The 25,636-nt window shown below is 43.0% G+C and overlaps 1 protein-coding gene across 2 annotated transcripts in view; it reads right to left on the bottom strand.

Moving 5' to 3' along the window:
• chn2 (chimerin 2) overlaps nt 1-22,817 on the bottom strand; it is a 485,758-nt gene extending 462,941 nt beyond the window's left edge. The window contains exons 1-2 of one of the 2 annotated variants that reach the window (XM_070880837.1): nt 22,728-22,817; nt 22,163-22,572 (exon numbers count right to left, since the gene is read on the bottom strand). In XM_070880837.1, the coding sequence (XP_070736938.1) occupies nt 22,163-22,208 (46 nt within the window). In that variant the 5' untranslated portion in view covers nt 22,209-22,572; nt 22,728-22,817. Of the gene's footprint in view, nt 1-22,162; nt 22,573-22,692; nt 22,708-22,727 lie in introns of those variants that run through there. The other variant, XM_070880839.1, reaches the window with a different exon arrangement.
• Between the last annotated feature and the right edge of the window lie 2,819 nt (nt 22,818-25,636).

Genomic DNA, 25,636 nt, shown 5'->3' with positions numbered 1-25,636 from the left:
GATTAATGTGCAAAGTTAAAGCACATGGGATTGGGGGTAGTGTGCTGACATGGATTGAGAACTGGTTGTCAGACAGGAAGCAAAGAGTAGGAGTAAATGGGGACTTTTCAGAATGGCAGGCAGTGACTAGTGGGGTACCGCAAGGTTCTGTGCTGGGGCCCCAGCTGTTTACACTGTACATTAATGATTTAGACGAGGGGATTAAATGTAGTATCTCCAAATTTGCATATGACACTAAGTTGGGTGGCAGTGTGAGCTGCGAGGAGGATGCTATGAGGCTGCAGAGCGACTTGGATAGGTTAGGTGAGTGGGCAAATGCATGGCAGATGAAGTATAATGTGGATAAATGTGAGGTTATCCACTTTGGTGGTAAAAACAGAGAGACAGACTATTATCTGAATGGTGACAGATTAGGAAAAGGGGAGGTGTTACGAGACCTGGATGTCATGGTACATCAGTCATTGAAGGTTGGCATGCAGGTACAGCAGGCGGTTAAGAAAGCAAATGGCATGTTGGCCTTCATAGCGAGGGGATTTGAGTACAGGGGCAGGGAGGTGTTGCTACAGTTGTACAGGGCCTTGGTGAGACCACACCTGGAGTATTGTGTACAGTTTTGGTCTCCTAACCTGAGGAAGGACATTCTTGCTATTGAGGGAGTGCAGCGAAGGTTCACCAGACTGATTCCCGGGATGGCGGGACTCACCTATCAAGAAAGACTGGATCAACTGGGCTTGTATTCACTGGAGTTCAGAAGAATGAGAGGGGACCTCATAGAAACGCTTAAAATTCTGATGGGTTTAGACAGGTTAGATGCAGGAAGAATGTTCCCAATGTTGGGGAAGTCCAGAACCAGGGGACACAGTCTAAGGATAAGGGGTAAGCCATTTAGGACCGAGTTGAGGAGAAACTTCTTCACCCAGAGAGTGGTGAACCTGTGGAATTCTCTACCACAGGAAGTTGTTGAGGCCAATTCAATAAATATCTTCAAAAAGGAGTTAGATGAAGTCCTTACTACTAGGGGGATCAAGGGGTATGGTGAGAAAGCAGGAAGGGGGTACTGAAGTTTCATGTTCAGCCATGAACTCATTGAATGGCGGTGCAGGCTCGAAGGGCCGAATGGCCTACTCCTGCACCTATTTTCTATGTTTCTATGTTTAACAGAGGGGGGGGAACATGGTCTATCTTCTCATCTGGATCACGTCCTTGCTCTCATCCCCACCACCCCTCCTTTCGACCTGGATCATGTTCTTCCCCACTGCACTCAACTCTCTCCTGTCCCCCCCAACAAGTTCCTGACCTTCTCTCCCCAGAGCTCCTGACCTTCTCCCCACTTCAAACTCCTCTGCGCCCCCCTCCGCAGTGGCCAGTGCAATTAAAACAGCATTAATTGACGTGCCTCACTTGCCCAACCAATTAAGCAGATCACCTCTGTAATCCCTCCACCACCCCTCTTGATTTTTACCCTTTAACAGCTCCTTACACATTTTCCTCCATCCGAAATCTCTGCACATCAATATTACACACAAAGCTCTCCAAGTCAACATCTACTTTAATTCGCAGCATTGCACAATACATTGATTGGCAAGAATCATACATCAATAATCTTCACAATACTGCATTGTAGAAACTGAGCAATCAACTTGAGTCATAAAATGCCATAATCTTTGAAATAAACAAAAGAACAAACAAACTTGCAATCATCTAATTATTTTCATGTCAAGCTGTCCCAAAGCGCTTCACAGCCAATAAAGTAATTTTGAAGTGCAGCATCTTCTGTAAGGTAGGGAAGCAGGTTGCCAATTTATGCATAGGAAAGTCCCACAAACAGCAATGACATAATTTACCAAATAATCTGTCTTAATGGAGTTAGTTTTGGGATAAATGTTGGCTAGAACACAAGGACAACTCCCCTGCTCTTCTTCAAATCATGTCATAGGATATTTTATTTCCACCTAAGCCGCCTAGGCCTTATGCTCAAGTCTCTGGAGTGGAGCTTGCAACCCAATCTTCTGACGCAGAGGCAAGAGTACTACCACGGAGTTAATTAAAATAAATAACACCATCCCATCATTCAAGAGTATCCCATGTTACATCCATGATAATGCTGACAATTAGAAATAGCCCCTTAGCATTCTATTTGTATCTTATTAGGCTGGAACAATTAAAAAATTTGCCAGTTGTTGAAAATGTACCTGCCATAGCATGCAGCATATAAACCATCCTTCATAGCATGCAGCATAGCTGCTTCTTCTTCTTCTTCTTCTTCAGCTGTCCCTCGAATTGAGGGTGACTTGCTTCCATGCCAAAAAGGGATGAGTTCACAGGTGTTTTGATGAAGGACCTAATATTCCAGGTCCCGAACTACATGTTGAAGGGTGGAAGATGCCTGTGTGTGGATTTTTTTTTAAACGTGTGGTGGCCATTGCACACCAGTCTCCACACGGGCTTAACAGAGCTAGGTCTTGGTCTGGTGGCAAGGATTAATCAAGACGACTGGAGACCAGCTCTGCTGGACAGACCTAGTGCGCATGCATATCGCAGTCTGGGCCGGCCCATGCTGCCCCCATGCCCACGCCTCTCCTGGGCTCCGATTTTTTTCTGCCACGTTTATATGCAGAACACCAAAGGGCAAAAAACGTTAGTGGGAGTTGTGTACAGACCTCCAAACAGTAGTAGTGATGTTGGGGAGGGCATCAAACAGGAAATTAGGGGTGCATGCAATAAAGGTGCAGCAGTTATCATGGGTGACTTTAATATGCATATAGATTGGGCTAACCAAACTGGAAGCAATACGGTGGAGGAGGATTTCCTGGAGTGCATAAGGGATGGTTTTCTAGACCAATATGTCGAGGAACCAACTAGGGGGAGGCCATCTTAGACTGGGTGCTGTGTAATGAGAGAGGATTAATTAGTAATCTCGTTGTGCGAGGTCCCTTGGGGCAGAGTGACCATAATATGGTGGAATTCTACATAAAGATGGAGAATGAAACAGTTAATTCAGAGACCATGGTCCAGAACTTAAAGAAGGGCAACTTTGAAGGTATGAGGCGTGAATTGGCTAGGATAGATTGGCGAATGATACTCAAGAGGTTGACAGTGGATGGGCAATGGCAGACATTTTGAGACCGCATGGATGAACTACAACAATTGTACATCCCTGTCTGGCGTAAAAATAAAAAAGGGAAGATGGCTCAACCGTGGCTATCAAGGGAAATCAGGGATAGTATTAAAGCCAAGGAAGTGGCATACAAATTGGCCAAAAATAGCAGTGAACCTGGGGACTGGGAGAAATTTAGAACTCAGCAGAGGAGGACAAAGGGTTTGATTAGGGCAGGGAAAATAGAGTACGAGAGGAAGCTTGCAGGGAACATTAAGACGGACTGCAAAAGTTTCTATAGATATGTAAAGAGAAAAAGGTTAGTAAAGACAAACGTCGGTCCCCTGCAGTCAGAATCAGGGGAAGTCATAACAGGGAACAAAGAAATGGCAGACCAATTGAACAAGTACTTTGGTTCGGTATTCACTAAGGAGGACACAAACAACCTTCCGGATATAAAAGGGGTCAGAGGGTCTAGTAAGGAGGAGGAACTGAGGGAAATCCTTATTAGTCGGGAAATTGTGTTGGGGAAATTGATGGGATTGAAGGCCGATAAATCCCCAGGGCCTGATGGACTGCATCCCAGAGTACTTAAGGAGGTGGCCTTGGAAATAGCGGATGCATTGACAGTCATTTTCCAACATTCCATAGACTCTGGATCAGTTCCTATCGAGTGGAGGGTAGCCAATGTAACCCCACTTTTTCAAAAAAGGGAGAGAAAACAGGGAATTATAGACCGGTCAGCCTGACATCAGTAGTGGGTAAAATGATGGAATCAATTATTAAGGATGTCATAGCAGCGCATTTGGAAAGAGGTGACATGATAGGTCCAAGTCAGCATGGATTTGTGAAAGGGAAATCATGCTTGACAAATCTTCTGGAATTTTTTGAGGATGTTTCCAGTCGAGTGGACAAGGGAGAACCAGTTGATGTGGCATATTTGGACTTTCAGAAGGCTTTCGACAAGGTCCCACACAAGAGATTAATGTGCAAAGTTAAAGCACATGGGATTGGGGGTAGTGTGGATTGAGAACTGGTTGTCAGACAGGAAGCAAAGAGTAGGAGTAAATTGGGACTTTTCAGAATGGCAGGCAGTGACTAGTGGGGTACCGCAAAGTTCTGTGCTGGGGCCCCAGCTGTTTACACTGTACATTAATGATTTAGACGAGGGGATTAAATGTAATATCTCCAAATTTGCAGATGACACTAAGTTGGGTGGCAGTGTGAGTTGCGAGGAGGATGCTATGAGGCTGCAGAGCGACTTGGATAGGTTAGGTGAGTGGGCAAATGCATGGCAGATGACGTATAATGTGGATAAATGTGAGGTTATCCACTTTGGTGGTAAAAACAGAGACACAGACTATTATCTGAATGGTGACAGATTAGGAAAAGGGAAGGTGCAACGAGACCTGGGTGTCATGGTACATCAGTCATTGAAGGTTGGCATGCAGGTACAGCAGGCGGTGAAGAAAGCAAATGGCATGTTGGCCTTCAAAGCGAGGGGATTTGAGTACAGGGGCAGGGAGGTATTGCTACAGTTGTACAGGACCTTGGTGAGGCCACACCTGGAGTATTGTGTACAATTTTGGTTTCCTAACTTGAGGAAGGACATTCTTGCTACTGAGGGAATGCAGCGAAGGTTCACCAGACTGATCCCTGGGAAGGCGGGACTGACATATCAAGAAAGACTGGATCAACTGGGCTTGTATTCACTGGAGCTCAGAAGAATGAGAGGGGATCTCATAGAAACGTTTAAAATTCTGACGGGTTCAGACAGGTTAGATGCAGGAAGAATGTTCCCAATGTTGGGGAAGTCCAGAACCAGGGGTCACAGTCTAAGGATAAGGGGTAAGCCATTTAGGACTGAGATGAGTAGAAACCTCTTCACCCAGAGAGTGGTGAACCTGTGGGATTCTCTACCACTGAAAGTTGTTGAGGCCAATTCACTAAATATCTTCAAAAAGGAGTTAGATGTAGTCCTTACTACTAGGGGGATCAAGGGGTATGGTGAGAAAGCAGGAATGGGGTACTGAGGTTGCATGTTCAACCATGAACTCACTGAATGATGGTGCAGGCTCGAAGGGCCGAATGGCCTACTCCTGCACCTATTTTCTATGTTTCTATATAAACCATCCTTCATAGCATGCAGCATATAAACCATGCTTCGTGCAGCATACAAACCATGCTTCATACATTCAAGGGCTGAATAATTTCCCACACAAACTCCTGCATGTCAATAACCCCATTACCTTTGCCAAGCTCCACTAGCTTTCTGTCTCCCTGTACATCAACTTCAAGGCCATCTTCCTCTTTTAAAATCCCTCCAACTTATCAGAGCCATTTTCACATATATATCCAAGCTTACACCCTCCACTCCTTGAACTCTAGATTACTGCTCATCGCCGCTCCCTCCTCTCCACAAATCTTTCAGTTACTAAGCCACTGACTCACTCCTTAAACCACTTGGCGTTGCCACAACTTCCCTTCAAAAGCTTCTTAAAAATCTGTTGTTTCAACCATGCTTTCAGCTTCTCCCCCCGCCCCCGTACCCCCCACCCCATCCGGCCCTTGATTTCTTAGCTCCTGATAGGCATCCTTCTCTCCCCCTGTAAATCATTTGGTGTTGTATCACATGAATTGCACTGTATAATGAAAGTGTTTTTATATCTGCTATATAAAATAAACTGATTTGTGTTTCAATGGGATAGAGAATCCAGATTACAAGGTTTTTTTGTTTTGCTTGGTTTTCTCTACACTAAGTGCCAACATCACTTCAAAAGTGGCATCAACTGCAAGTGCAACAGACATGTTTGTCAAACTGACAAATTGTAAAGCAAATTAATAAATGAAAGTGACTGTTGAAAATTAATGATTGAGTTAAACACATCTTAACTGGCAGTATTTACGAGCAATGATTAGAAATTAACATTTTAATTATACTTATTATGTTTAAATACAACTGACAAAATTAAACGATTAAACTATCAATTTTATAACCATATATAAAATGAAAGATCTATTTGTCAATTGATAAAAATGTTGGAAAAAATAACTTTTTTTTTTTTTAAGTACAATATCCTAAAATGTGGAGGACAAGAATTTGCATCAGTGTTATTCCAATAAATAGTGAACTGTCCTTCTTATCCACACCCACAAAGGGAGCACCGAATGGAGGTGAGCCGTATCTCCACCAGGGGAGGAAAACATCACAGGAACAATCACCCTGGGTCACTCTTACAAACTTCCTGATGGCTACTTATAGAGCAACAGAGGCCAAGGAGCAGCTTTAGTCAGCTAGCTGCCTTCACAGTCAGGAATGGTGCCCGACATCCACAGAAAGGGAAGGGGAATAAAATAATAAACATCTTACACCAACAAACAAAAGAAGATCTAAAGTCGCTCAGAATTATCAGAGGGAAAGAGCTAATGCTTCAAAAAACTCATGAGCATCATAGATAAATTAACCGAACAAAATACAGCCTTTGCTACCGTACAGGAGTTGGATTTGTGCCCAGGAAGTTTCAACTTTGAATTATTTCGCCAAGAAACTGTACTTCTTGAGATTTAGTTCAGTATTATTAGCAATGAGTAAACAATTGAATAATGAAGAATTCAGTGCACATATTCACTCCAAGTAAAAGTCAGATATTTCATATCAGTACAAGACTTCAATCTCTGCATTTAAATTTTATTTAAAAATAAACAAGCCTTAAACAGATTCAAGGAAAGGGCAAATAGAGTTCTAAGAATTCTTTGATCATTTACATTGTACTACCTGGGGCTAACAAAGACCTGTAATCAATCACACACTGTTATATGGGGGCCAAAATAACCTGCAATCCCATTTCTATTGTGCCTTTGTATCCTCGATGCTTTCAGCCTCTAGCCACCCAAGTATTAACATCTTAATGCGCAAATCGTTACCCATTATATTTTTTCCCTCATATTCCCTAGTCAAATTATGGAAATGATCTTTGGATTGAAATAGAACATTACTTAGCAGTAGTGTGGTACCATTATTTTTGGCTTCAATAATATAAACTACTAAAATGGCATATTTATTATCTATTAAAAGAAATAAAATACCATGACTGGATTTAAATTACACACCTACAATAGAATCAATACTTCAAGCAGCAAATAAAATGCTTTCACCACAACAAGAAGATATTGTAGAGGTAATGGAAAGGAAATATCAGTGTTGTTGCTAAGAAAACAATGTATGTACAACCGTCGTAGTTTCACAGGGCTCAATTTTGCCCACGCCCATTTTGTGGCGTATTACCAGAGTTACGGCGAGTTTTTAGGTCCAGAAATTGTTGTACGAACTTTCCCCGATCTTTATACTGCAATCCGGTGCCACGCAGCGTGTCCAGTCGCCTCAGGGGGGGGGTGGAGCCTGCTGTCTGCGCCAAAAAATGCAGCTGAGCCTTCTGCGCATGCGCGGGAAAAAAAACTTACGTTTTTGACATCACTGCAATGGACCCGCATGCGCAGTTCAGCTCCGAGTTGGCAATCGAGAAGCCTCCAGACCGGGACCAGGATCTCAAGCAGGTGCAGCAGCTCAAGGTAAATGCGCATTTCCTAATTTCTATTCTACAGGGTTTACAGAGAAGCACTCCCTCCCCCACAGACCCTGGCACCGAACGCCTTCACAGTTTGCTCCGCTCCCCACCCTAGCCCAGGTCGAAGGGCTTGCTGGTCCGTCAACTCCCTCCCCCGCCGACCCTCTCCTGGCCCCGAGTGCATTCCCGGTCCACTCCTTTCCCCGCCCCTAGCCCAGGCCGAAGGGTTTGCCGGTCCGTCCACTCCCTCTCCAGGCCCAGAATGCCTTCCCAGTCCGCTCCGCTTCCCGCCCCTAGCCCAGGCCCAATGGCCTCCAATTTACTTACCTGCACCGATTTCTTTTAACTCTCTGCAAGGGTTTTCTGGAGAGGCCACATACGCTGGCCTAAGCAAAAATGGAGTAACTAACAGCTGGCCAAAGTTCACTAAATGGCCAGAATTGGCGTAGGTGGCTGGTTACGCTCCCTTTGAATGAAAGAAAACGTACCTAAAAAAAATCGTACCTAAATGAGTTATGCCAGTGCAAATTGATTAGGGAAACTGGATTTTTAAGTTAGGCCAGAAAAAGCAGCCTGCTCAAAAAAAACAGCACAAATCACTGGGGAAAATTGAGCCCACATTGTCAGCATTTTAATTACACATGCAAATAATGTTCTTAATTCTCTCACTAGCTCCAGTTAGATGAGTGAAACCACTGCAATGACAATTACGAGTTAGCAAGAAATAATTAGGGTGTGGATTATTTCATTTTTTAATAGAACCACTTTCATCTTCCACCGCAACTGACTCATTCATCATGGGGGTTCTGCACCTTTTCTCAATCAGTGCAGAATTTCAATCACAAGGAAATGCAAAATTTGCATAACATCTCCATAAAACCTAGTTACATTTTTGAAACAATGTTTCTCCAGCAACAATGAAGAATGGGTAGAACAGCGGATCAGAACCTTTAGGACTACTTGGATTGGAGTTTTGTCAAAATTAACAATAAAAACCTCCTTGTCCAGCAAGATGCAAGGATCCTAAATAAATTAAGTTTTGGCAGTCTCAAATTCATACCAAGTAAGTGTGAATCCATAGCACAAAGTGCATATTCACTTATTACTGATTAGAGCTCAATGTGAATTCTATACTAAAGCTACAATGATAACTATGGTGGGACCTGGAAAGAAAGTGCTCTTCTGAGAAAGTCAGTACAGAATGAGCCTAAATTGGTGATATAACTTTTTGAGAGTCCTTAATGGTGATTCTAGGGATTAAATAATAGGGGGGGAAAATAATCAATTCCCTTGTACTGGCGTCTCTGAATGAACAAAAAAGATATTAAAAAATTAAGAAATACTGGAAGAAGTAGGTTGTTGCAGCAGCAATGCATCCCACCCCAAATGATGGGACATGAGTTCATGCCTGCAGTTGCCACATCGCCAAATCTCAACTGCACTGTTGAGAGAATCATCTCAGCTCCTCATGACCAGGGTAGAATATCTGGAAGATAACACCCTCTCAAGTCCTTCCTACAAGCTTGACAAAGGGATTTATATTCTCCTATACAAAATTAAATTTTTTTTCTGTTCTTTCTACTCTCTAGATATTTTACAAATTATTTTCTTCTTTTTAATACTGTGCTTTTTACCAATAAAACCTTATATCACAACTCCTGTGGATGAAGAAAAACATTTATTTTTATGACTTCTAAGAAGGTCAACATGACCTCAGATCATCAAGCATGCCTTCAAATAATTAAAAGGGGTCAAAATTGCCACTTTCTATAAGGCCTCTGGCCACATGAAAGCAGCGGTCTCTGGTCGATGTGGAATGGCCCCGAGTCGCCACGGAAGGCCCGCCATTTTGAAAATTGACCTTCCTCAGGTTTGGAGCGGTGTAGGGGAACATGAGTAGACTATTCAGCCCTCGAGCCTGCTCCAGCATTCAATTAGATCATGACTGATCTGTATCTCAACTCCATTTACCTGCCTTAGCTTCATATCCCTTCATACCTTTACCTCACAAAAATCTACTGATCTTAAGTCTTTCTTGAAAGCGGCAATTGTCCCAGCATCCACAACCTTTTAGGGGAAAGAATTTCAGATTTCTACTACTGTGAAAAATATTTGGAAGAAAGTATCCAAAAAAATTCCAGAATTATTTCCACTGTGCTGTAAGATGGAATATTCAATAAAAAATATTTGCATTATTACGGGTTGGTTCTCAAGTCTAAGGCAGATCGATAACGGTGAAAATTTTATTCTCAATCTCTTAAAATCAAGTCCCAGATTAGTAGACATGGAAATACATAAATATGGCATGAAAAGAGAGTATATAGTGGAAGTGGTGGGGTAGAATTTTTTTTTTAAATTTAAAAAAATCAACCCTTGGGTCTTCAATATATTACTGCCTCCATCATCTAATTGATTTGATGTCAGGACTGGCTTTCAGCATCCATGTCCAAACCAATTACTCCAATAGACTAACAGAAAGAGGCAGTTCTATTGAACTTTAAAGCTACTGAAATTAAATATTTTATTTGGATACGCTCCTCAAAAGAAGTTTCATTATCTTCAGGAGTCCTTTTAAAGCTCGGTTTCATGGAATTATGGTTAACTAAATACATTTTTCCTTTTGGTGATTAGTTGACTATCGGTATAATTAACAATCCTGCACATAGTGAACCACACATTAAATCTGTAAAGCGCCATATTAAACCTGTCTGTACCAGAAGAAAATCAAATGTCACATTTTTCTTATTGAGTCAAACAAGCAACATAACCACACCAACTCACTGAAATATAGAGCCCCACAAAAAAAGCAATCACTTGAGTTCATTTTTTTCCCCCAAAGTGGTTCCAGCCATTGTTTTGATTTTCAAATCATGATGAACACAAGGCTGTGTAAATAAGATTTATAATAATTAAAAAAACAAGTATTAGTTTTACTTCTGGAATCATTAAATATACAGAGAGAATTTCTACTGGTATTTCACATTCCTAAACTGCCATTCATTATCAAAGGCCTATCTTTGCCCGAGGAACACTTTTTAATCCTTGCCTAAAGCTTCATTTCTTCACCTGGGCTTAGTTACTTAATTTACGTGGACAATTGGATAAGGTGGTTAAGGTGGCATACGGAATGCTTGCCTTTATTGGCTGAAGCATAGAATATAAGAGCAGGGAGGTTATGCTTAAATTGTATAATACTTTGGTTAGGCCACAGCTGGAGTATTGCGTGCAGTTCTGGTTGCTGTATTATAGGAAGGACGTGATTGCACTAGACAGGGTGCAGAGGAGATTTACTAGGATGCTGCCTGGAATGGAGAATCTTAGTTATGAGGACAGATTGGATAGACTGGGTTTGTTCTCATTGGAACAGAGGAGGTTGAGAAGAGACCTCATTGAGGTGTACAAAATATTAAGGAGTCTGGACATAGTGGATAGTAAAGGTCTATTTCCATTGGTGGAGGGGTCTATTACAAGGGGCATAGTTTTAAGGTGGTGGTGGAAGGTTTAGAAGAGATTTGAGGGGGGGGGGCTTCTTTACGCAGAGGGTTGTGGGGATCTGGAACTGGCTGCCTGGAAGAGTGGTGGATGCAGAAACCCTCACCACTTTTAAGAGATGGTTGGATGGGCACTTGAAGTGCAGTAATCTGCAGGGTTACGGACCTGGAGCTGGTAATTGGGATTAAACTGGATGACCTTTTGTTGGATGGAGCAGACATAATGGTACATACTGCAGGGAATAGAATATGGCCAGGGTGATCTCCTGGATTAGTTTCGATCGCCTGAATGGGTCGGAGAGGAATTTTCCCAGATTTTTTTCTCCTTAAATTGGCCTGGGTTTTGCCTCTCCCAGGAGATCACGTGGCTCCGGTTAGGGTGGAGAGCAGAATGTTTTAGTATAACGGGTGTCACAGTTGTGGTGAGGCGGACTAGTTGGGCTGGGTGCTCTTTGCCTTTCCGTCATTGTTCATAGGTTTATATGTAACCTTTAGGGCTGCTGACCAAGGGCTGTGCGGCTCTTTGTCGGCCGGCGCGGACACGATGGGCCAAAATGGTTTCTATTGCACCTATGCAACCTGCGCCCCCATTTTCTGCACATGCAAAATCATTTACATTGCCTTTTTTGTGCTTTTGTCCATTTTTTTTCCTTAAATGGTCATTTGGGTGCTTTCATTTAAGTTATTATTTGCATTTTTTCACCTTCATTTTAAATTGGGCCTGATCACACCTATATTACATTCCTAGCAAAAGAGACAAGTCCTGAACTACCCGTGAGTAATACCACAGCTGATCTAGTTTTTGTTTTAAGATTGAGTGCTAAAGCCGGAATCAGGTTACTGACCTCACCTGGAACCAGCAAGTCTGACTTTACAAATGAGCGGAATTCACTTCAGACTAACAATTGCACTGCTTCGAATGTTAATTCCGGTTTCTTATATCAACACTGCCCCACCCTCCTATTATCACCTTACCAGAATTTAAAAAATTAACCAAAAATTAACAGAACAAAAAAGGATCTTTATGTAATTATTTATTATTTCATTATAATCCAATTCCCAGTAAGAACAGCCTACAAAAGGAGATAAAAATGATATTTACAATTTATCACAAACAAGCAGTCTCAGTTAGTGAGACTGGTGTAGAGATTCCACTCTTAAAATTGGGATTAAGATAAATTATGGACAACTAGTATGAGCTTCACTGTGCATCATCATCATAGGCAGTCCCCCAAACGAGGATGACTTGCTTCCACAAGAGTTCACAGATGTTTCAATGAAGGACCCGATGTTCCAGTCCTGAACTCCAATTGAGGGGATGGAAGATGCCTGTGCATGGATTTTTTTTAACGTGTGGTGACCGTTGCACATCAGCCACCCACAGGCTCGCCAGAGCTAGGCCTTTATCCAGTGGCAAGGGTTGAACCAGAAGACTGGAGACCTGCTCTGCTGCACGGACCTAGTGCACACACATATCGCAGTGTGGGTTGGCCCGTGCTGCTCCTGGGCCCTCGGCTCTTTTGGGCCTCGTGCCCTCATTCGCCGCACCTTCGCCCATCTCACTGTGCAAAACTGATCAGTAGATGAGGATGCTGGGTATAAAATGTTCCCTAAACCTCATTAATGACAGACAAACAAATATGGTTCATAATCATAGAAAGTGCTGAAAATACCCAGCAGGTCAGGCAGCATCTGTGGAGAGAGAAACAGAGTTAATGTTTCAGGTCGATGATCCTTCGTCAGAACTGGAAAAAGTTAGAGATGCAACAGGTTTTAAGGGGCAGGGAAAGGGGGGAGGGGAGGAAAGAACAAAAGGGAAGGTCTGTGATAGGATGGAAGGCAGAAGAGATTGAGACACTAAAGGGATGTTAAGAATTACAAAAAGGGAATCCCTGGCCGCAAAATTGGGATTACTACCCCCGAAAGGAAGTGGAGTGCAATGTCGGGGGTTCCACTTTCTCTCGGGGGCACAAGCAGAGCTCTAAGCGCGCGACTTTTCCAGTGCTACGTGGAGCTTCGCGTAGTGCTGGCTGAGCACATGGCCCATCCCTTCCATTAAATGGGAGGGCAAGCCGAGAACTCTGCAGTGGGGCGAGGGGCCACCACTACGCCACAATGGAGCGGGGTATCGTGGCTGCAGCCCGGCACAGAAGTGGAGTGCCGGAGTGCACCATCGCGGCACAGACCCTGCAAAATCTTCAACGAGAGCCCAGCAATTTTTTTTAAATGGCGGCACGCACTTCCCCTTTAATTTTTGCCACATGCAATGCTGGCGTGAATATCGCCCACGGCGGCATCACAGGGCACTACCCACTTTACGCTCCGGTGCGTAAACAGATCGTTGCGCACAGCAATGACGATGCAGCGGCCCGGGGCGCTACTGGAAGGAGCGGGGCACTGCCGGTTTGCGTCTCTGCTAACTCCCGCACAATTCCCTGCGCGAGAAATCATTTGCATCCGGTTAGCGGGGCGCCAACAGGAGGCGCAAACTATGAGAATTTCTCCCCCTTTGTATCCTCGGAGCATGGTTCATAGGCCCCAAATTTCCCCAGCCGCTTAGAGCGGCGTATTTCGATGTGGTGCGGCAACTTCCTGGGGGGAAAAAAGCGCCAAAAATCTACCGGATCCATCGGCGTCGCGTAGCAGAGCCTGGGGGGGGCGGGGGCGGAGTTTCAGCCCAGCATGGTCGGCAGGGGGGTGGGGCTTGGGCCCAGCGTCTTGTGTAGTGCCAGCAAGGGCACACATGACCGTTGGAGCGTGTGCGCATGCACAATGGATGGTTCAGTTTGCGCGCATGCACAGTGTAACAGGAAGCTTGACAATCGGCCAATTAAAGGGAACGCGTCCTCAGAATAATTGGTTATGGAGCATATATAAAGGTGAGGTCTGAATATTGATTTTTGTGTGGCTAAGGGAGTGGAAAGGAGTGCTGGTTAGGTGTAAGAGAGGTGTAAGTCTAATCTTTGAACATTACCTGTGTTTGAGTCCAATGGACGAATGGCACAAGAGCGTGCAAGACGAACCAAGAATTTCCTCCATGAGGAAGTGGAGAAATTAGTGACTGTAATTGAGGAGAAATGGCTGGAGCTTTATATCAGCAAGAGTGGTCCGTCAAAGGTCTCACCCAAGGAAATGAGAAAAAGATGGAACCTCGTTGCAGAAGAATTCTCCGCTGGGGTCAACACCGCAAGAAATGGCAGGACGTTGGTCAAGTACTGAGTGTAAGTAATATCTTCATCTTTAAATTGAATTGTAGTGGAAAATGCGAGCATCTGTATGTGCCCCACCCATCAGAAACGCACCATGACCAACAATTAATAGTTTCATCTTTGCAGAAGAAATTGGCCCACAACAAAAAGGAAGAGAACTAGAACAGGAGGAGGTCCGCCAAATCTGCACCAACGGACACCCCTGGAACAGAGGGTTGCTGCCTTGCTGACTCGCACCGGCAGAAAAAGAATCAGCTCTGCACAAGCTGGACCCACACGTGAGGGTGAGAGCGAGTCCTTAAAATGCATAGTGGCCCTTCAAATCAACCTGCTGACTGGCCTGCTATGCTTGAGACTACTCATGCCACCCATCCTGCCCCCTCCTGTGCTGCTAACCATTTGACTGTTCTGTTGTCTTTTGCAGAAGAGGACGACACTCCTCAAGATCCTGAGGATCCAGATGCGTGCGTTCCAGACCAAGGCGGGTGGGAAGGAGGAGGGGTCCATGGAAATGTGTGCTCAGGAGAACGCTGACCATGATATGGATCAGGACATATCACAGGGCATCACACTGCCAGAACCCTCCATTAGCTCCTCGGCAACCTTCCATGGGTTCATAGCTTCCGAGGTCACGGGTCCAAGTGATGGTCAGGAAATGCATCTTGGGACACCCAGTCCCCCACCGTCCCAGCCTGCACCTCACACTGGAGGGGTGCCACTGGGCAGACCCACACGAGGGGTAGGAGAAGCCGACCAGTCTCTCCTGAGAGGCAGCCCTCAGCAGAGGTTAATCAGGTTGTTTCATTGGGTGAGGAGACTAATGCCCTCAAGATCACTCGTGGCGGCCGTCCGTGGGGTGCGTGATGAGGTCTCGACACTGTTGAGTGAAATCTCTGCACTAAGACGGGAATTCAGGGCGGGCATTTCAGAGGGTGTGCAGACGATGGCAGATGCCATGAGGGAGCTGGCTTCTGCAATAAGGACACAAAGGCCGGAGACTCAAATGCCATTCCCACTTCACTCCACACACCAGCCACCGGTCAGACCCAAGCCGGGCCCCCAACCCCTCCCCCACCACCATCACCGACCCTATAAGTGCACTTTCCCCAAGATGTGGGTGAGGGATGGGTGCAGACTTTCTTTCCTGTTGTGGCTGTTGTTGTTGTTGGTATAGTTGAATTTCTAATAAAAGATATTTTGCATCAAAACGGAATCATCCTCCATTAGGACCACGCAACATATAGGGTCAACAGTAAAAGGTAAAAATCCCTCACTCCTAGTCATGCATGCCTGCCGCCCCGAGCCCAGGCAGAAGGGCTAGCCGGTACGTTCTGCAGTTGATAAGGTAGTACTGCTCTATTTTCTGTAGCTGATTTATCTTTCATTTATTTGTGATGATGTTGTGCAACTGTTGTGCTGAAGATGTTGTAATGTTGTGAAGGTCTTTAGTGCTTTGGAATCCTCTAACTCACCTTTCTCCCCGCCGCCCGCCCCCCCCCCCCCCCGCACTGATCTTTTAAATGTAGGTAAGGTTTTTCTGTGCCTACAGAAGTGGCCACATACACTGGCCTAAGTTAGTTTGGAGTAACTTTCAACTCGCCAAATTTGCTTGTATGGCCAGAAGAGGTGTAAGTGGCTTGTCACGCCCCCTTTTGGAGAGAACAAACTAAACTAGAAAAAAAACTAACTGACTTACATTGGAGCAAGTTAAATGGGGAAATTTGCGATTTTTAAGTTACTCCAAAAGAAGCTACTTACTCCAAAAAAAAAACAGGGCAACTCTTGGGGAACTTTGGGCCCTTAGTGTTAAAAACCCACAAATACATAGTATTTCATTAAGACTCCATGAGAGAGCCTAAGCTGTAAATATCAGGACATAATTTGAAAATTTGCTACAGTAAAAAATCTCACTTTAGCAAATTGGTTTTCAAATGGATTTTTTTTTTTTTTAAAAACAGAAACATTAATACTGAAATGGTCATAGAAATTTGTTACTTGGCAGATAATATTTATTTTTGTCCTGTTATTTTTATCACCTGAATGGATATTAGCCATAAACACATTTTGTAAATTTCTCAGAATATGGGTGACACTGATAAAGCTGCATTTATTACCCCTCCCTAGTTGCCCTGAGACGTCTGCTTGAGCCGTTGCTGTCCTTGTAGTGAGGATGCTCCCACTATGCGGTTAGGAGGGAGCTCCAGGATACTGGCCCAGAATTTGAGATGTTATAATAGAGAAAATCTCACCGCTATAATGGAGGAAATCTGACAGCATCTTCTGAAGTGCATACATGCGCAGTTAAATGTGAAAATCCAGAAGCTGCTGTCAGAGATATCCTACTCCTCTACAGGTTGCGCTGTTGCAGCCTTCGCTAATAGATTCAGTATTGAAATGACTGCAACGGTGTGAACTTGGGGTACTTGCCCACTAGTTCTGCACTAAGAACTGCTGAAAATGTTAGGGTGGTGCATTCAGGAGTAAGTGAGTTGTTAACATTGTGATAAGTGCTGGGTACTGCTCAACAACTACTCTGGCCATGAAACATTAATTTTACAAGTGTGGAGTTTCATTCCCTCAGAAGAAAATTAGAGTTGGAGATTTATTTTTAAATTAAAATTAAAATAATTATTTTAATTTTCTGTGTCTCTTTTATATCACTCCCTTAATCCCATCTATTTCACTTTCTGTACATCATTTAAATTGAATTTATATTTCCTGCTTTATACTTCCTGGTTTGGACTCTGCGTGTCTCAGTGAAGGTTTTTCAATCTGATTCGTTGACAAGCCTTGCTGTTTCTTTCCCGACTCTCACACACCACAGATTACCTTAGAGGACACGGTGCTGAAAAGGTGCTGGGTTAAAGGATATCTCCGCTGTCAAATCTGAGGGCAGTTGTCAGTGAGGTGAAGGTCAAGCGTCTTTCCTTCACCGCAGAGAGCAAAATCTAGGGCATTGACCCAGCAATGATGAAGGAATAGCTCTAAACATCCAAAGGATGTTGTGTAAGTTGGAGGAAGAGGCTGTGGTGTTACCACAACATTGCAGCTCTTGACCTTCTGATGATAGCACCTCCCTCCCCTGTAATATCTGTCAAAGTAACCATAGCGAGTTGTTTCAGTGCATCCTGTAGATCATGCATACTGCCAGCACAGTGCATCCGTGATAGCGGGGATGGATATTGATACCCTGACCTTTGTAAGTTTTGCAGCTATACCCGTCCAGGCCAGTGGTAAGTATTCTATCACATTCCTGACTTAAGCCGATTAGATGGTGGAGAGCCTTTGAGGGGACAATAGGTGATCCACTCATTAAAGAGTATCCAGTCTCTGCTCTTGTACCACGTTAAGGATGGTCCAGTTCAACTTCTGGTCAATGGCGACACCCCCCCGCTTCAACCCCGGATGGTGCGGGACTCAGCGAGATGGTGGTGCCGCTGAAAGTCGCAGGCAACTGGATGGGCTTTTTCCTGTTCTAGATGCTTATTACCAGCACTTATGTGCCACAAATATTATGTGGCACTCATCAGCCCACCCTGAATGTTTTCCAGCTCCTGCTGCAGGTTGGAATGGGCTGCTTCATTATCAGATGAGTTAAAAAGAGCTGAACACTGGAGAATCATAGCAATCAGCCCCACACCTGGCCTTATGACAAAGGGAAGATTATCATTGAAGCAGTTGAAGACAGTTGAGCCAAGGATGATTCCTTGAGTAACTCATGCAAAGATTTCTTGGGACTGTAACATATGGCCTCGAACAACCATAACCATCTTCCTTTACATCAGGTACAACTCTAGCCACTGGAGGATTCTTCCATTGACACCACTGACCAGTTTTACTAGGGCTCCTTGATTATGATATTTAGGTTAATGCTGATTTGATGTAGAGGGCAGCTAATCTCACCTCTCCTGACATTCAGCTCTTGCGTCAGGTGAGTATCAAGACTGTGATGAGATCTCGAGCAGAGTGGTTCTGGTGGAACCCAAACTGAGCAATGAGCAGACATCGCTCAATTAATTGCTCCTGCCATCACTTTACTGTGATTGAGAGAAGGCAGAGAGGGTAATGTTAACCTGGCCAATACAGCCTTGAGGTTTTTTGGATAGGACATACCTGGCCAATCTTCTGCATTGTTGGGTGGATGCCAGTGTCATATCTGTACTTGAACAGCTTGGCTGGGAAAGCAGCTAGTTCAGGTAACAGATCTTCAGCACTACAGTAGAGTTATACAGCTAGTTCTAGTGAAAGGTCTTCAGCATTACAGTAGAATTATACTAAACACTTTGCAATCAGAAAAGTCAGTTAAGAGATTGAACTTTACGCCGAGGTTGTCACATACATCTTTCTGTATACTTTAAGATAACATGCTTACAAAGCAAAAAATAAACTATGAAAAGTGAAGAACTGAAGACTGAAATATTTAAGTGTTACACAGATTTTTTTTTAAATACTGCACTTAAGGCATTATTAGTGATTCAGTGCAGCATCTTGCTATAGTGACACACTTCACAGCCAAATGATCAGTTTGTCCTTGCCAGTGTTCCCACATAATGAGTTTCTGATCTCAGTCAAGCCATCTCAGGGAAGGGCTGGGCAGAAGAGCAAATGTTCATTCTATACAATCCTGAATAAACCCAAGATGCTTTTACTTAATGATTCCAATTACAAGAAATCAGTACTATTCAGCATCCCAGCCTACCCCATGTCATTCTCGATCAGACACCAAGTATAAGTGGAGATGTCAAATCTAGCAGCAGCTTACAAGGACCACAAATAAATGAGTCCCTATGCCTGCCAAAACATGGCAAGTCTGAGCTTTTGTATATTTTCCTCGTCTCGGCAACAATGGGTAAATTGGTGTATGTGCTGTTAGCTGCACTTTTATAACCAATTGTTTCAGGATAAGTATTAGCAGAAGTCTGGGTTTCTTGTTCAGAAAATTATACCAGGTATGGGGGAGAAGTGCATTTTTTATTGATTAGCATAGAAACATTTCATTAAAAAAAATAGTGTTCAAATTTTTTAATAAGTGTAATCATTTTCTGATATTGTGCATGCCAAGGTATGGCAACATCACTTAATCTTCTGCACGACTATTACCCACCCATTATGGTTCAAAGTCTATGTTTCAAATGAAAACCACAAGCTCAGAAGAAGTCCAACATTTGCCATATTAAGAAAACATTGACCATTTTAAGAATTCCACATATGAATAGCTTATCTTCTTGAATCACTGCTTCAAGAAAGACAGATTGTAAATCAGTAGCAGTTATATGAATTAGACAATGCTTATTACAATGACAATCTTGTAAAGATCACAGTAGCTAGTACTTTTCAGACCATTACAAATAATTCCCATAATTGCACTTCACAAGAACACATTTGAATCTTTAACTCTTTGCCCCTCAACTTGTGAATTATCAGTATTTCTGGTCATTTACTGCTCTACACCACGGATGACTCGATAGATACCACTTACTTCAAATCTTGCATGTTAATTACACCCCACACTTGGCAAAATTCTAGAAGTGCTGACTGGAGATTTTCTCCCAACAAGATACAGATGGATAGTCAAGTGTCACGATAACATGTTTCATACTATCACTTCTGGATGTAGTGTTGGACTACCACCATCTGTACAGGATTTTATGAAAGGAAATTCTCCTCACTAAAAAGGCAGTGCACCCATTTTATGCTAGCTAAAGTGTTCATGAAATAATCAATCTAAATGTGCCACACTCATTTTTTTTTTAATATCAATGGGAGCAATATGACAGTTTCTCTTAATGTGCCAAAATACACTCCCAACTGACTCATTATGGTGTCAGACCGCAAGGTAAAGCTTAGCAATGTTTATTTGTTCACATTTAAGATCAAGTTTGGAACAATCAGAATTTCCTTTCACACAAAGTTTGGTGGCAATATAACAGTCCCTGCTTATTAAAAACAACAGTCGGCTTGCATTTTTTTTAAATTAAAAAAGCTGCTCTGCAGGCACAGTTAGGCTGATAGCACAGACATCTAGACATCTAGCAAGCCCAACTACAGAGTGAAAATGTTTTGAAGACATGCACGAACATATCCAAATGACTTTGGTCAACACAAATGTAAATCCATGCAGTATTTGCATTTGCAATGTTTTAAAAATTAATCCTAAATATTGAGAGAGCCACTGGTACTACCTTAACACATCATGTCGCCAATCTGTGCTGTGCTACCATGAGGAGATACCAGACTCTTACTCACTTCCTAGCAGCCATAAAGCAGGCAAGCGTCAGAAATGTTCAATACTTTTGAGAGTCAGGAAGGTTCAACAATTTCACAAGACTTTTTTTCCTGCTATAATTACTAACAAATTTCTTTAAAATTTACAATATCAGGTCGAGGCATTTTGCTTTTTAAAAAAACCAAAAGATAGATATTTTATGTAGCTGGTCAATCTTAGGGTTACAAAATATACTCAAGATCTACTGCAACAAAAATAGAGTATAGATATGGAAAACAAAGTGCATTTCAATTGTGAAGGTTTTTTTTAAAGTCATATTAATGCTATTAGTATATTTCTGCTGTTTAGTCTTCTAAATTAGGAAATAATTTTTCAATATTCTGGATAGACACAACTGGACACTAACTCTCACTTTACTACTTAAATTACTTATAAATAAAACAGAACCATTCTGCAGAATACAGTTAAAACAGGAATGACTCTATAAATGACCTCACTTCACCCATTAATCATCGTTATTTTCCCATATAAATCCCTCCAAAAGCTAACGGTAAGATGATTCACTTTGGTCAAATTTTACCATCTTAATTAAAATCAGCTTAACTACTCTCCGCTTCAGCTATTCTTGCACATTTTAAAATCTCAGCAGTCCACAATATTCAAAAGATAGAAAATAAATGGTTTATCATGTCATTACTTAAGTGTAGCTATAATATTTTCAATGGATTTTTCTCACATTTCCAACTACTGCTAAATTTTTTAAATATCTCTTTTTCACACCAAATCTCAGGCGTAAAATTGAAAGAAAACATCTTAAATAGTACTTAACATTTATCAGCAAAGCAAGAACTCCAATTTTAGTCAGAAGCTATTAATTTATCCATATCTAAATGTAATTTCAACCGCATTGCACTGACAAAGCAGTTTTCTAAGATGTTGTCGTACAAAATTAACACATTATGGTTTTATGAAAACAAAATATTGCAAACCATATTTTTAAAGTCATAATTACTGTTTCAGAACATTTTTTCTTAAAAAGGCCTAATGTCTAATGTTATTATAGAAATAATGAGTTTTAAATGAAAATCAGGCTACTCATGTGATATTCACCTATGTGTATAATAAGTTTGAAAGAGATTTAACGAAGAATTTTACAGCAGCTGTGTACACCATACCAGAATGACCATTGAAACTACCATCTCTTGTTGCTGCACCATTAGGCATAAAAAATAAAGCTGTTACAACTGTTGCTAAGACAAGGGTAGTCGAGTTTTATTTCGGGGGAGGGTGGTTAGGCATAGGAATGCAACAACTTATCAGTGACTTTTAATATATATCAAAACAAACCCGGTCAAGAAAGCTGATGTTATTAAAGATTTATCTCACAGGACAGACACGATTTTTACTATGGTATCTAATGCATTTTTAAAATATGACAACACTCCAGGCAAGAACATGTTACCATGTTACCACACGCTCACCTAGCAGCACTGCCAGTGCGTTTAAGCATTCAGTTTGCTTGTCAGCTTCTATGTACATAACTTAACATGTCATTTTGCTTTCCCCTTCCTTACCTGACGAAACTGATGAACCAGATAAACTCGAGTTACTTGATGCCATCCTTGATGTATCTATGTTTTTATTTCTGTAGAATTTAATGCTGACAGGTCGGCAGTCTTCTACGTGTTGTGGCGGTATAGCCCATTTCAAACCACTTCCTGAACTGTCAAATTTGAAGTGTGCTGCCTGAACGCGTTTTTCTTCAAACTCCCCCTCTTGGGGCAGACCTTATGTGCAAGTCGTAGACAGACACTGCGATACAACGTTTCCAGCAGAGACAGAGATTGCGATATTACGTTTTCAACTCGATGATTGGTGTAGGGAGCGCTGTAATTACTGTGTCAGCGCTGTCTGTCTGTCTGTTTAAATGGTGATTCAAAACTGTGCAAGGCGTTTCATATCCACCAGAATCAATAAAGGACCTCTAGCAAAAAAAGACAGGACAGAAAAAAGACTAAATAAACCACATATACTGCAATCACACGACTCTTACAAATAGAAGGAAGATTTTTTTTAAATGCGAATGTTGCAACAAATCGCCTACGCCATTTCCAGTGCAGTATTGTGACCACACGTTACCATGTGCAAAACGCCCAGCCGAGAAACGTTGTCATCTGCCCGACCGGAGGCTGCAAGCGGCGCAGCCGACTGGACATTGTGGCGTCTCCCAGTGCGGTCTGGGATTTGTGGTCCGCTCGATCTGCCAGCTGCTGGTTGGTGAGAGAGGAGTGGCCGCGCCGAACTACACCTCCCATCATACTCCGCTCGGCCCCTGCCGCTGCTCGCAGGCCATTGGAGCTGTTTTCTTTCATAGAGTTTATTTGTAGTGCGTGCAGTAAATCTCTGCGAAGTAATTTCTTAAATGCCCCATATTTTATCTGATATTTAGCGCGTGCAGTTCAGCCAATGTTTAGCATAACTTCTTACATGCCCTTTGCAATTAAAATATATATATTTAATATAAAAATTGAATCCACTTCTGGGATGGTTGATTTGTCCCTAATGCCTCACATACTTGGCATAAGAGGCATACATGACATACACGACATCTACTGGTTCCCCTTTATCCACCTTGCTCCTTACATCCTCTTTGAACTCCAGAAAATCTGCCAAACATGATTTCCCTTTCATAAAACCATGCTAACTCTGCTTGACTGCATTATGATTTTCTAAATTTCTCACTGGAATATATATTTGCTGAGAGTTATGAAATGTCTCCTTAAATGTTTGCCACTGCTTTTCTACAGTCTTACCCTTTAATATATTTTCCCAGTCCACTTTAACCAACTCTGCCTTCATACCTTTATAATTACCTTTATTTAAGTTCAGGACACTAGTTTGAGATCTAGCTTCCGCACCCTCAAACCGAATTTGAAATTCTACCATGCTATGATCACTCTTCCCAAGTGGATCCTTCACTATGAGATCATTAATTAATCCAGACTCATTACACATTACCAGATCTAAAATAGTCTGCTCCTTGGTTGGTTCCACAACATATTGTTCCAAGAAACCATCCCGCATACACTCTATGAACTCTTCCTCAAGGCTACCTTTGCCAATTTGATTTGTCCAGTCAATATGAAGATTAAAATCACCCACGATTATTTCTTACTAGCCTCCATTATTTCTTGATTTATACTCTGCCCTACAGTGTGGCTACTGTTTGGGCCTGTAAACCACTCCCACCAGTGATTTATTTCCCTTATTATTTCTTATCTCCACCCAAACTGACTCTATATCTTGATCTAAAATAAAAACAGAAAATGCTGGAAATCTCAGCAGGTCAGACAGCATTTGTGGAGAGGAAGCAGAGTTAACGTTTTGGGTCGATGACCCTTCATCAGAACTGGAGAGTGTTCAGGAAGGTCAGATTCTTAACAAGCACTGAAAGGGGGAGGGGAAGAAAGAACAAAAGGGAAGGTCTGTGATAGGTTGAAAGACAGGAGAGATTAAAGACAAAAGGGATGATGGCCCAAATTCAAATGGTAATGCCAGGAGTTAGAAAAACATTAGTCAAGATATGGTGCGAATGGTGGGATAATGACCAACTGCCATTAGAGACAAGGAGAAAAAAAGAAAGAAAGAAACAGGCTCTGAGGCGGGGGCCAAGGGAGCCTAAGATTGGCAGCGGTTATGCTTTGAAATCTTTGAACTCAATGTTGAGTCCAGAAGACTGTAAAGTGCCTAAATGAAAGATGAGGTGCTGTTTCTCGAGCTTACGTTGAGCTTCATTGGAACAATGTAGGAGACCGAGGACAGAGAGGTCAGAGTGGGAATGGAGTGGCGAATTAAAGTGATGGCAACCGGAAGCTCAGGGTCACGCTTGAGGACTGAACAGACCAATCTACGCTTGGTCTCCCCAATGTAGAGGAGACCACATTGTGAGCAGCGAATACAATATACTAAATTGAAAGAAGTACAAGTAAATCGCTGTTTCACCTGGAAGGAGTATTTGGGGCCCTGGATAGTGGGAAAGGAGGAGATAAAAAGGCAGGTGTTGATCTCCTGCACTTGCACGGAAAGGTGCCGTGGGAAGGGGAGGGGCTGCTGGGGGTGACTGCGGAATTAACCAGGGTGTTGCGGAGGGAGTGGTCCCTTCGGAACGCTGAAAGGAGAGGGGAGAGGAAGATGTGATTGGTGGTAGAATCACACTGGAGGTGGCGGAAATGGCGGAGGATGATCTGTTGAACGTGGAGGCTGGTGGGGTGAAAGGTGAGGACAAGGGGAACCCTGTCATGGTTCGAGAGGGAGGGGAAGGGGTGAGAGCAGGGGTGCAGGAAATGGAACAGACACTGTCGAGGACCATGTTAACCACGGTGGAGGGGAATCCTCTGTTGAGGAAAAAGAAAGACATGGCAGAGGCACTGTGAAAGGTGACGTTGTCAGATCAGATGCGACGGAGATGGAGAAACTGGGAGAATGGAATGGAATCCTTACAGGATGCGGGTGGGAGGAAGTGTAGACCAGGTAGTTGTGGGAGTCAGTGGGCTTATAGTGGATACTGGTCGAAAACCTATCCCCAGAGATGGAGACAGAGAAGTTGAGGAAGGGAAGGGAAGAGTCGGAGATGGACTATGTGAAGGTATGGGAAGGGTGGAAATTGGATACAAAGTGAATTAAATTTTCTGGTTCAGGGTGAGAGCAGGAAATGGCACTGATACAGTCATCAATGTACCAGAAAAAGAGGTGAGGGAGGGGACCTGAGTAGACTGGAACAAAGAATGTTCCACATATCCCACGAAAGGGCAGACATAGCTAGGACCCATGCGGGTTCCCATAGCAACACCTTAAATTTGGAGGAAGTGAATGGAGTTAAAGGAGAAGTTGTTCAATGAGAGAACAAGTTCAGCCAGGCAGAGGAGGGTGGATGGGGACTGGTTGGGCCTCTGCTCGAGCAAGAAGTGGAGAGCTCTCAGGCCATCCTGGTGGGGGATGGAAGTGCCGAGGGATTGGACGTCCATGGTGAAAAGGAGATGGTTGGGGCC

This window comes from Pristiophorus japonicus, chromosome 5 (genome assembly GCF_044704955.1).
Source record: "Pristiophorus japonicus isolate sPriJap1 chromosome 5, sPriJap1.hap1, whole genome shotgun sequence".
Lineage (NCBI taxonomy): Eukaryota > Metazoa > Chordata > Chondrichthyes > Pristiophoridae > Pristiophorus > Pristiophorus japonicus.
This window is presented reverse-complemented; position numbering and strand designations above follow the sequence as displayed.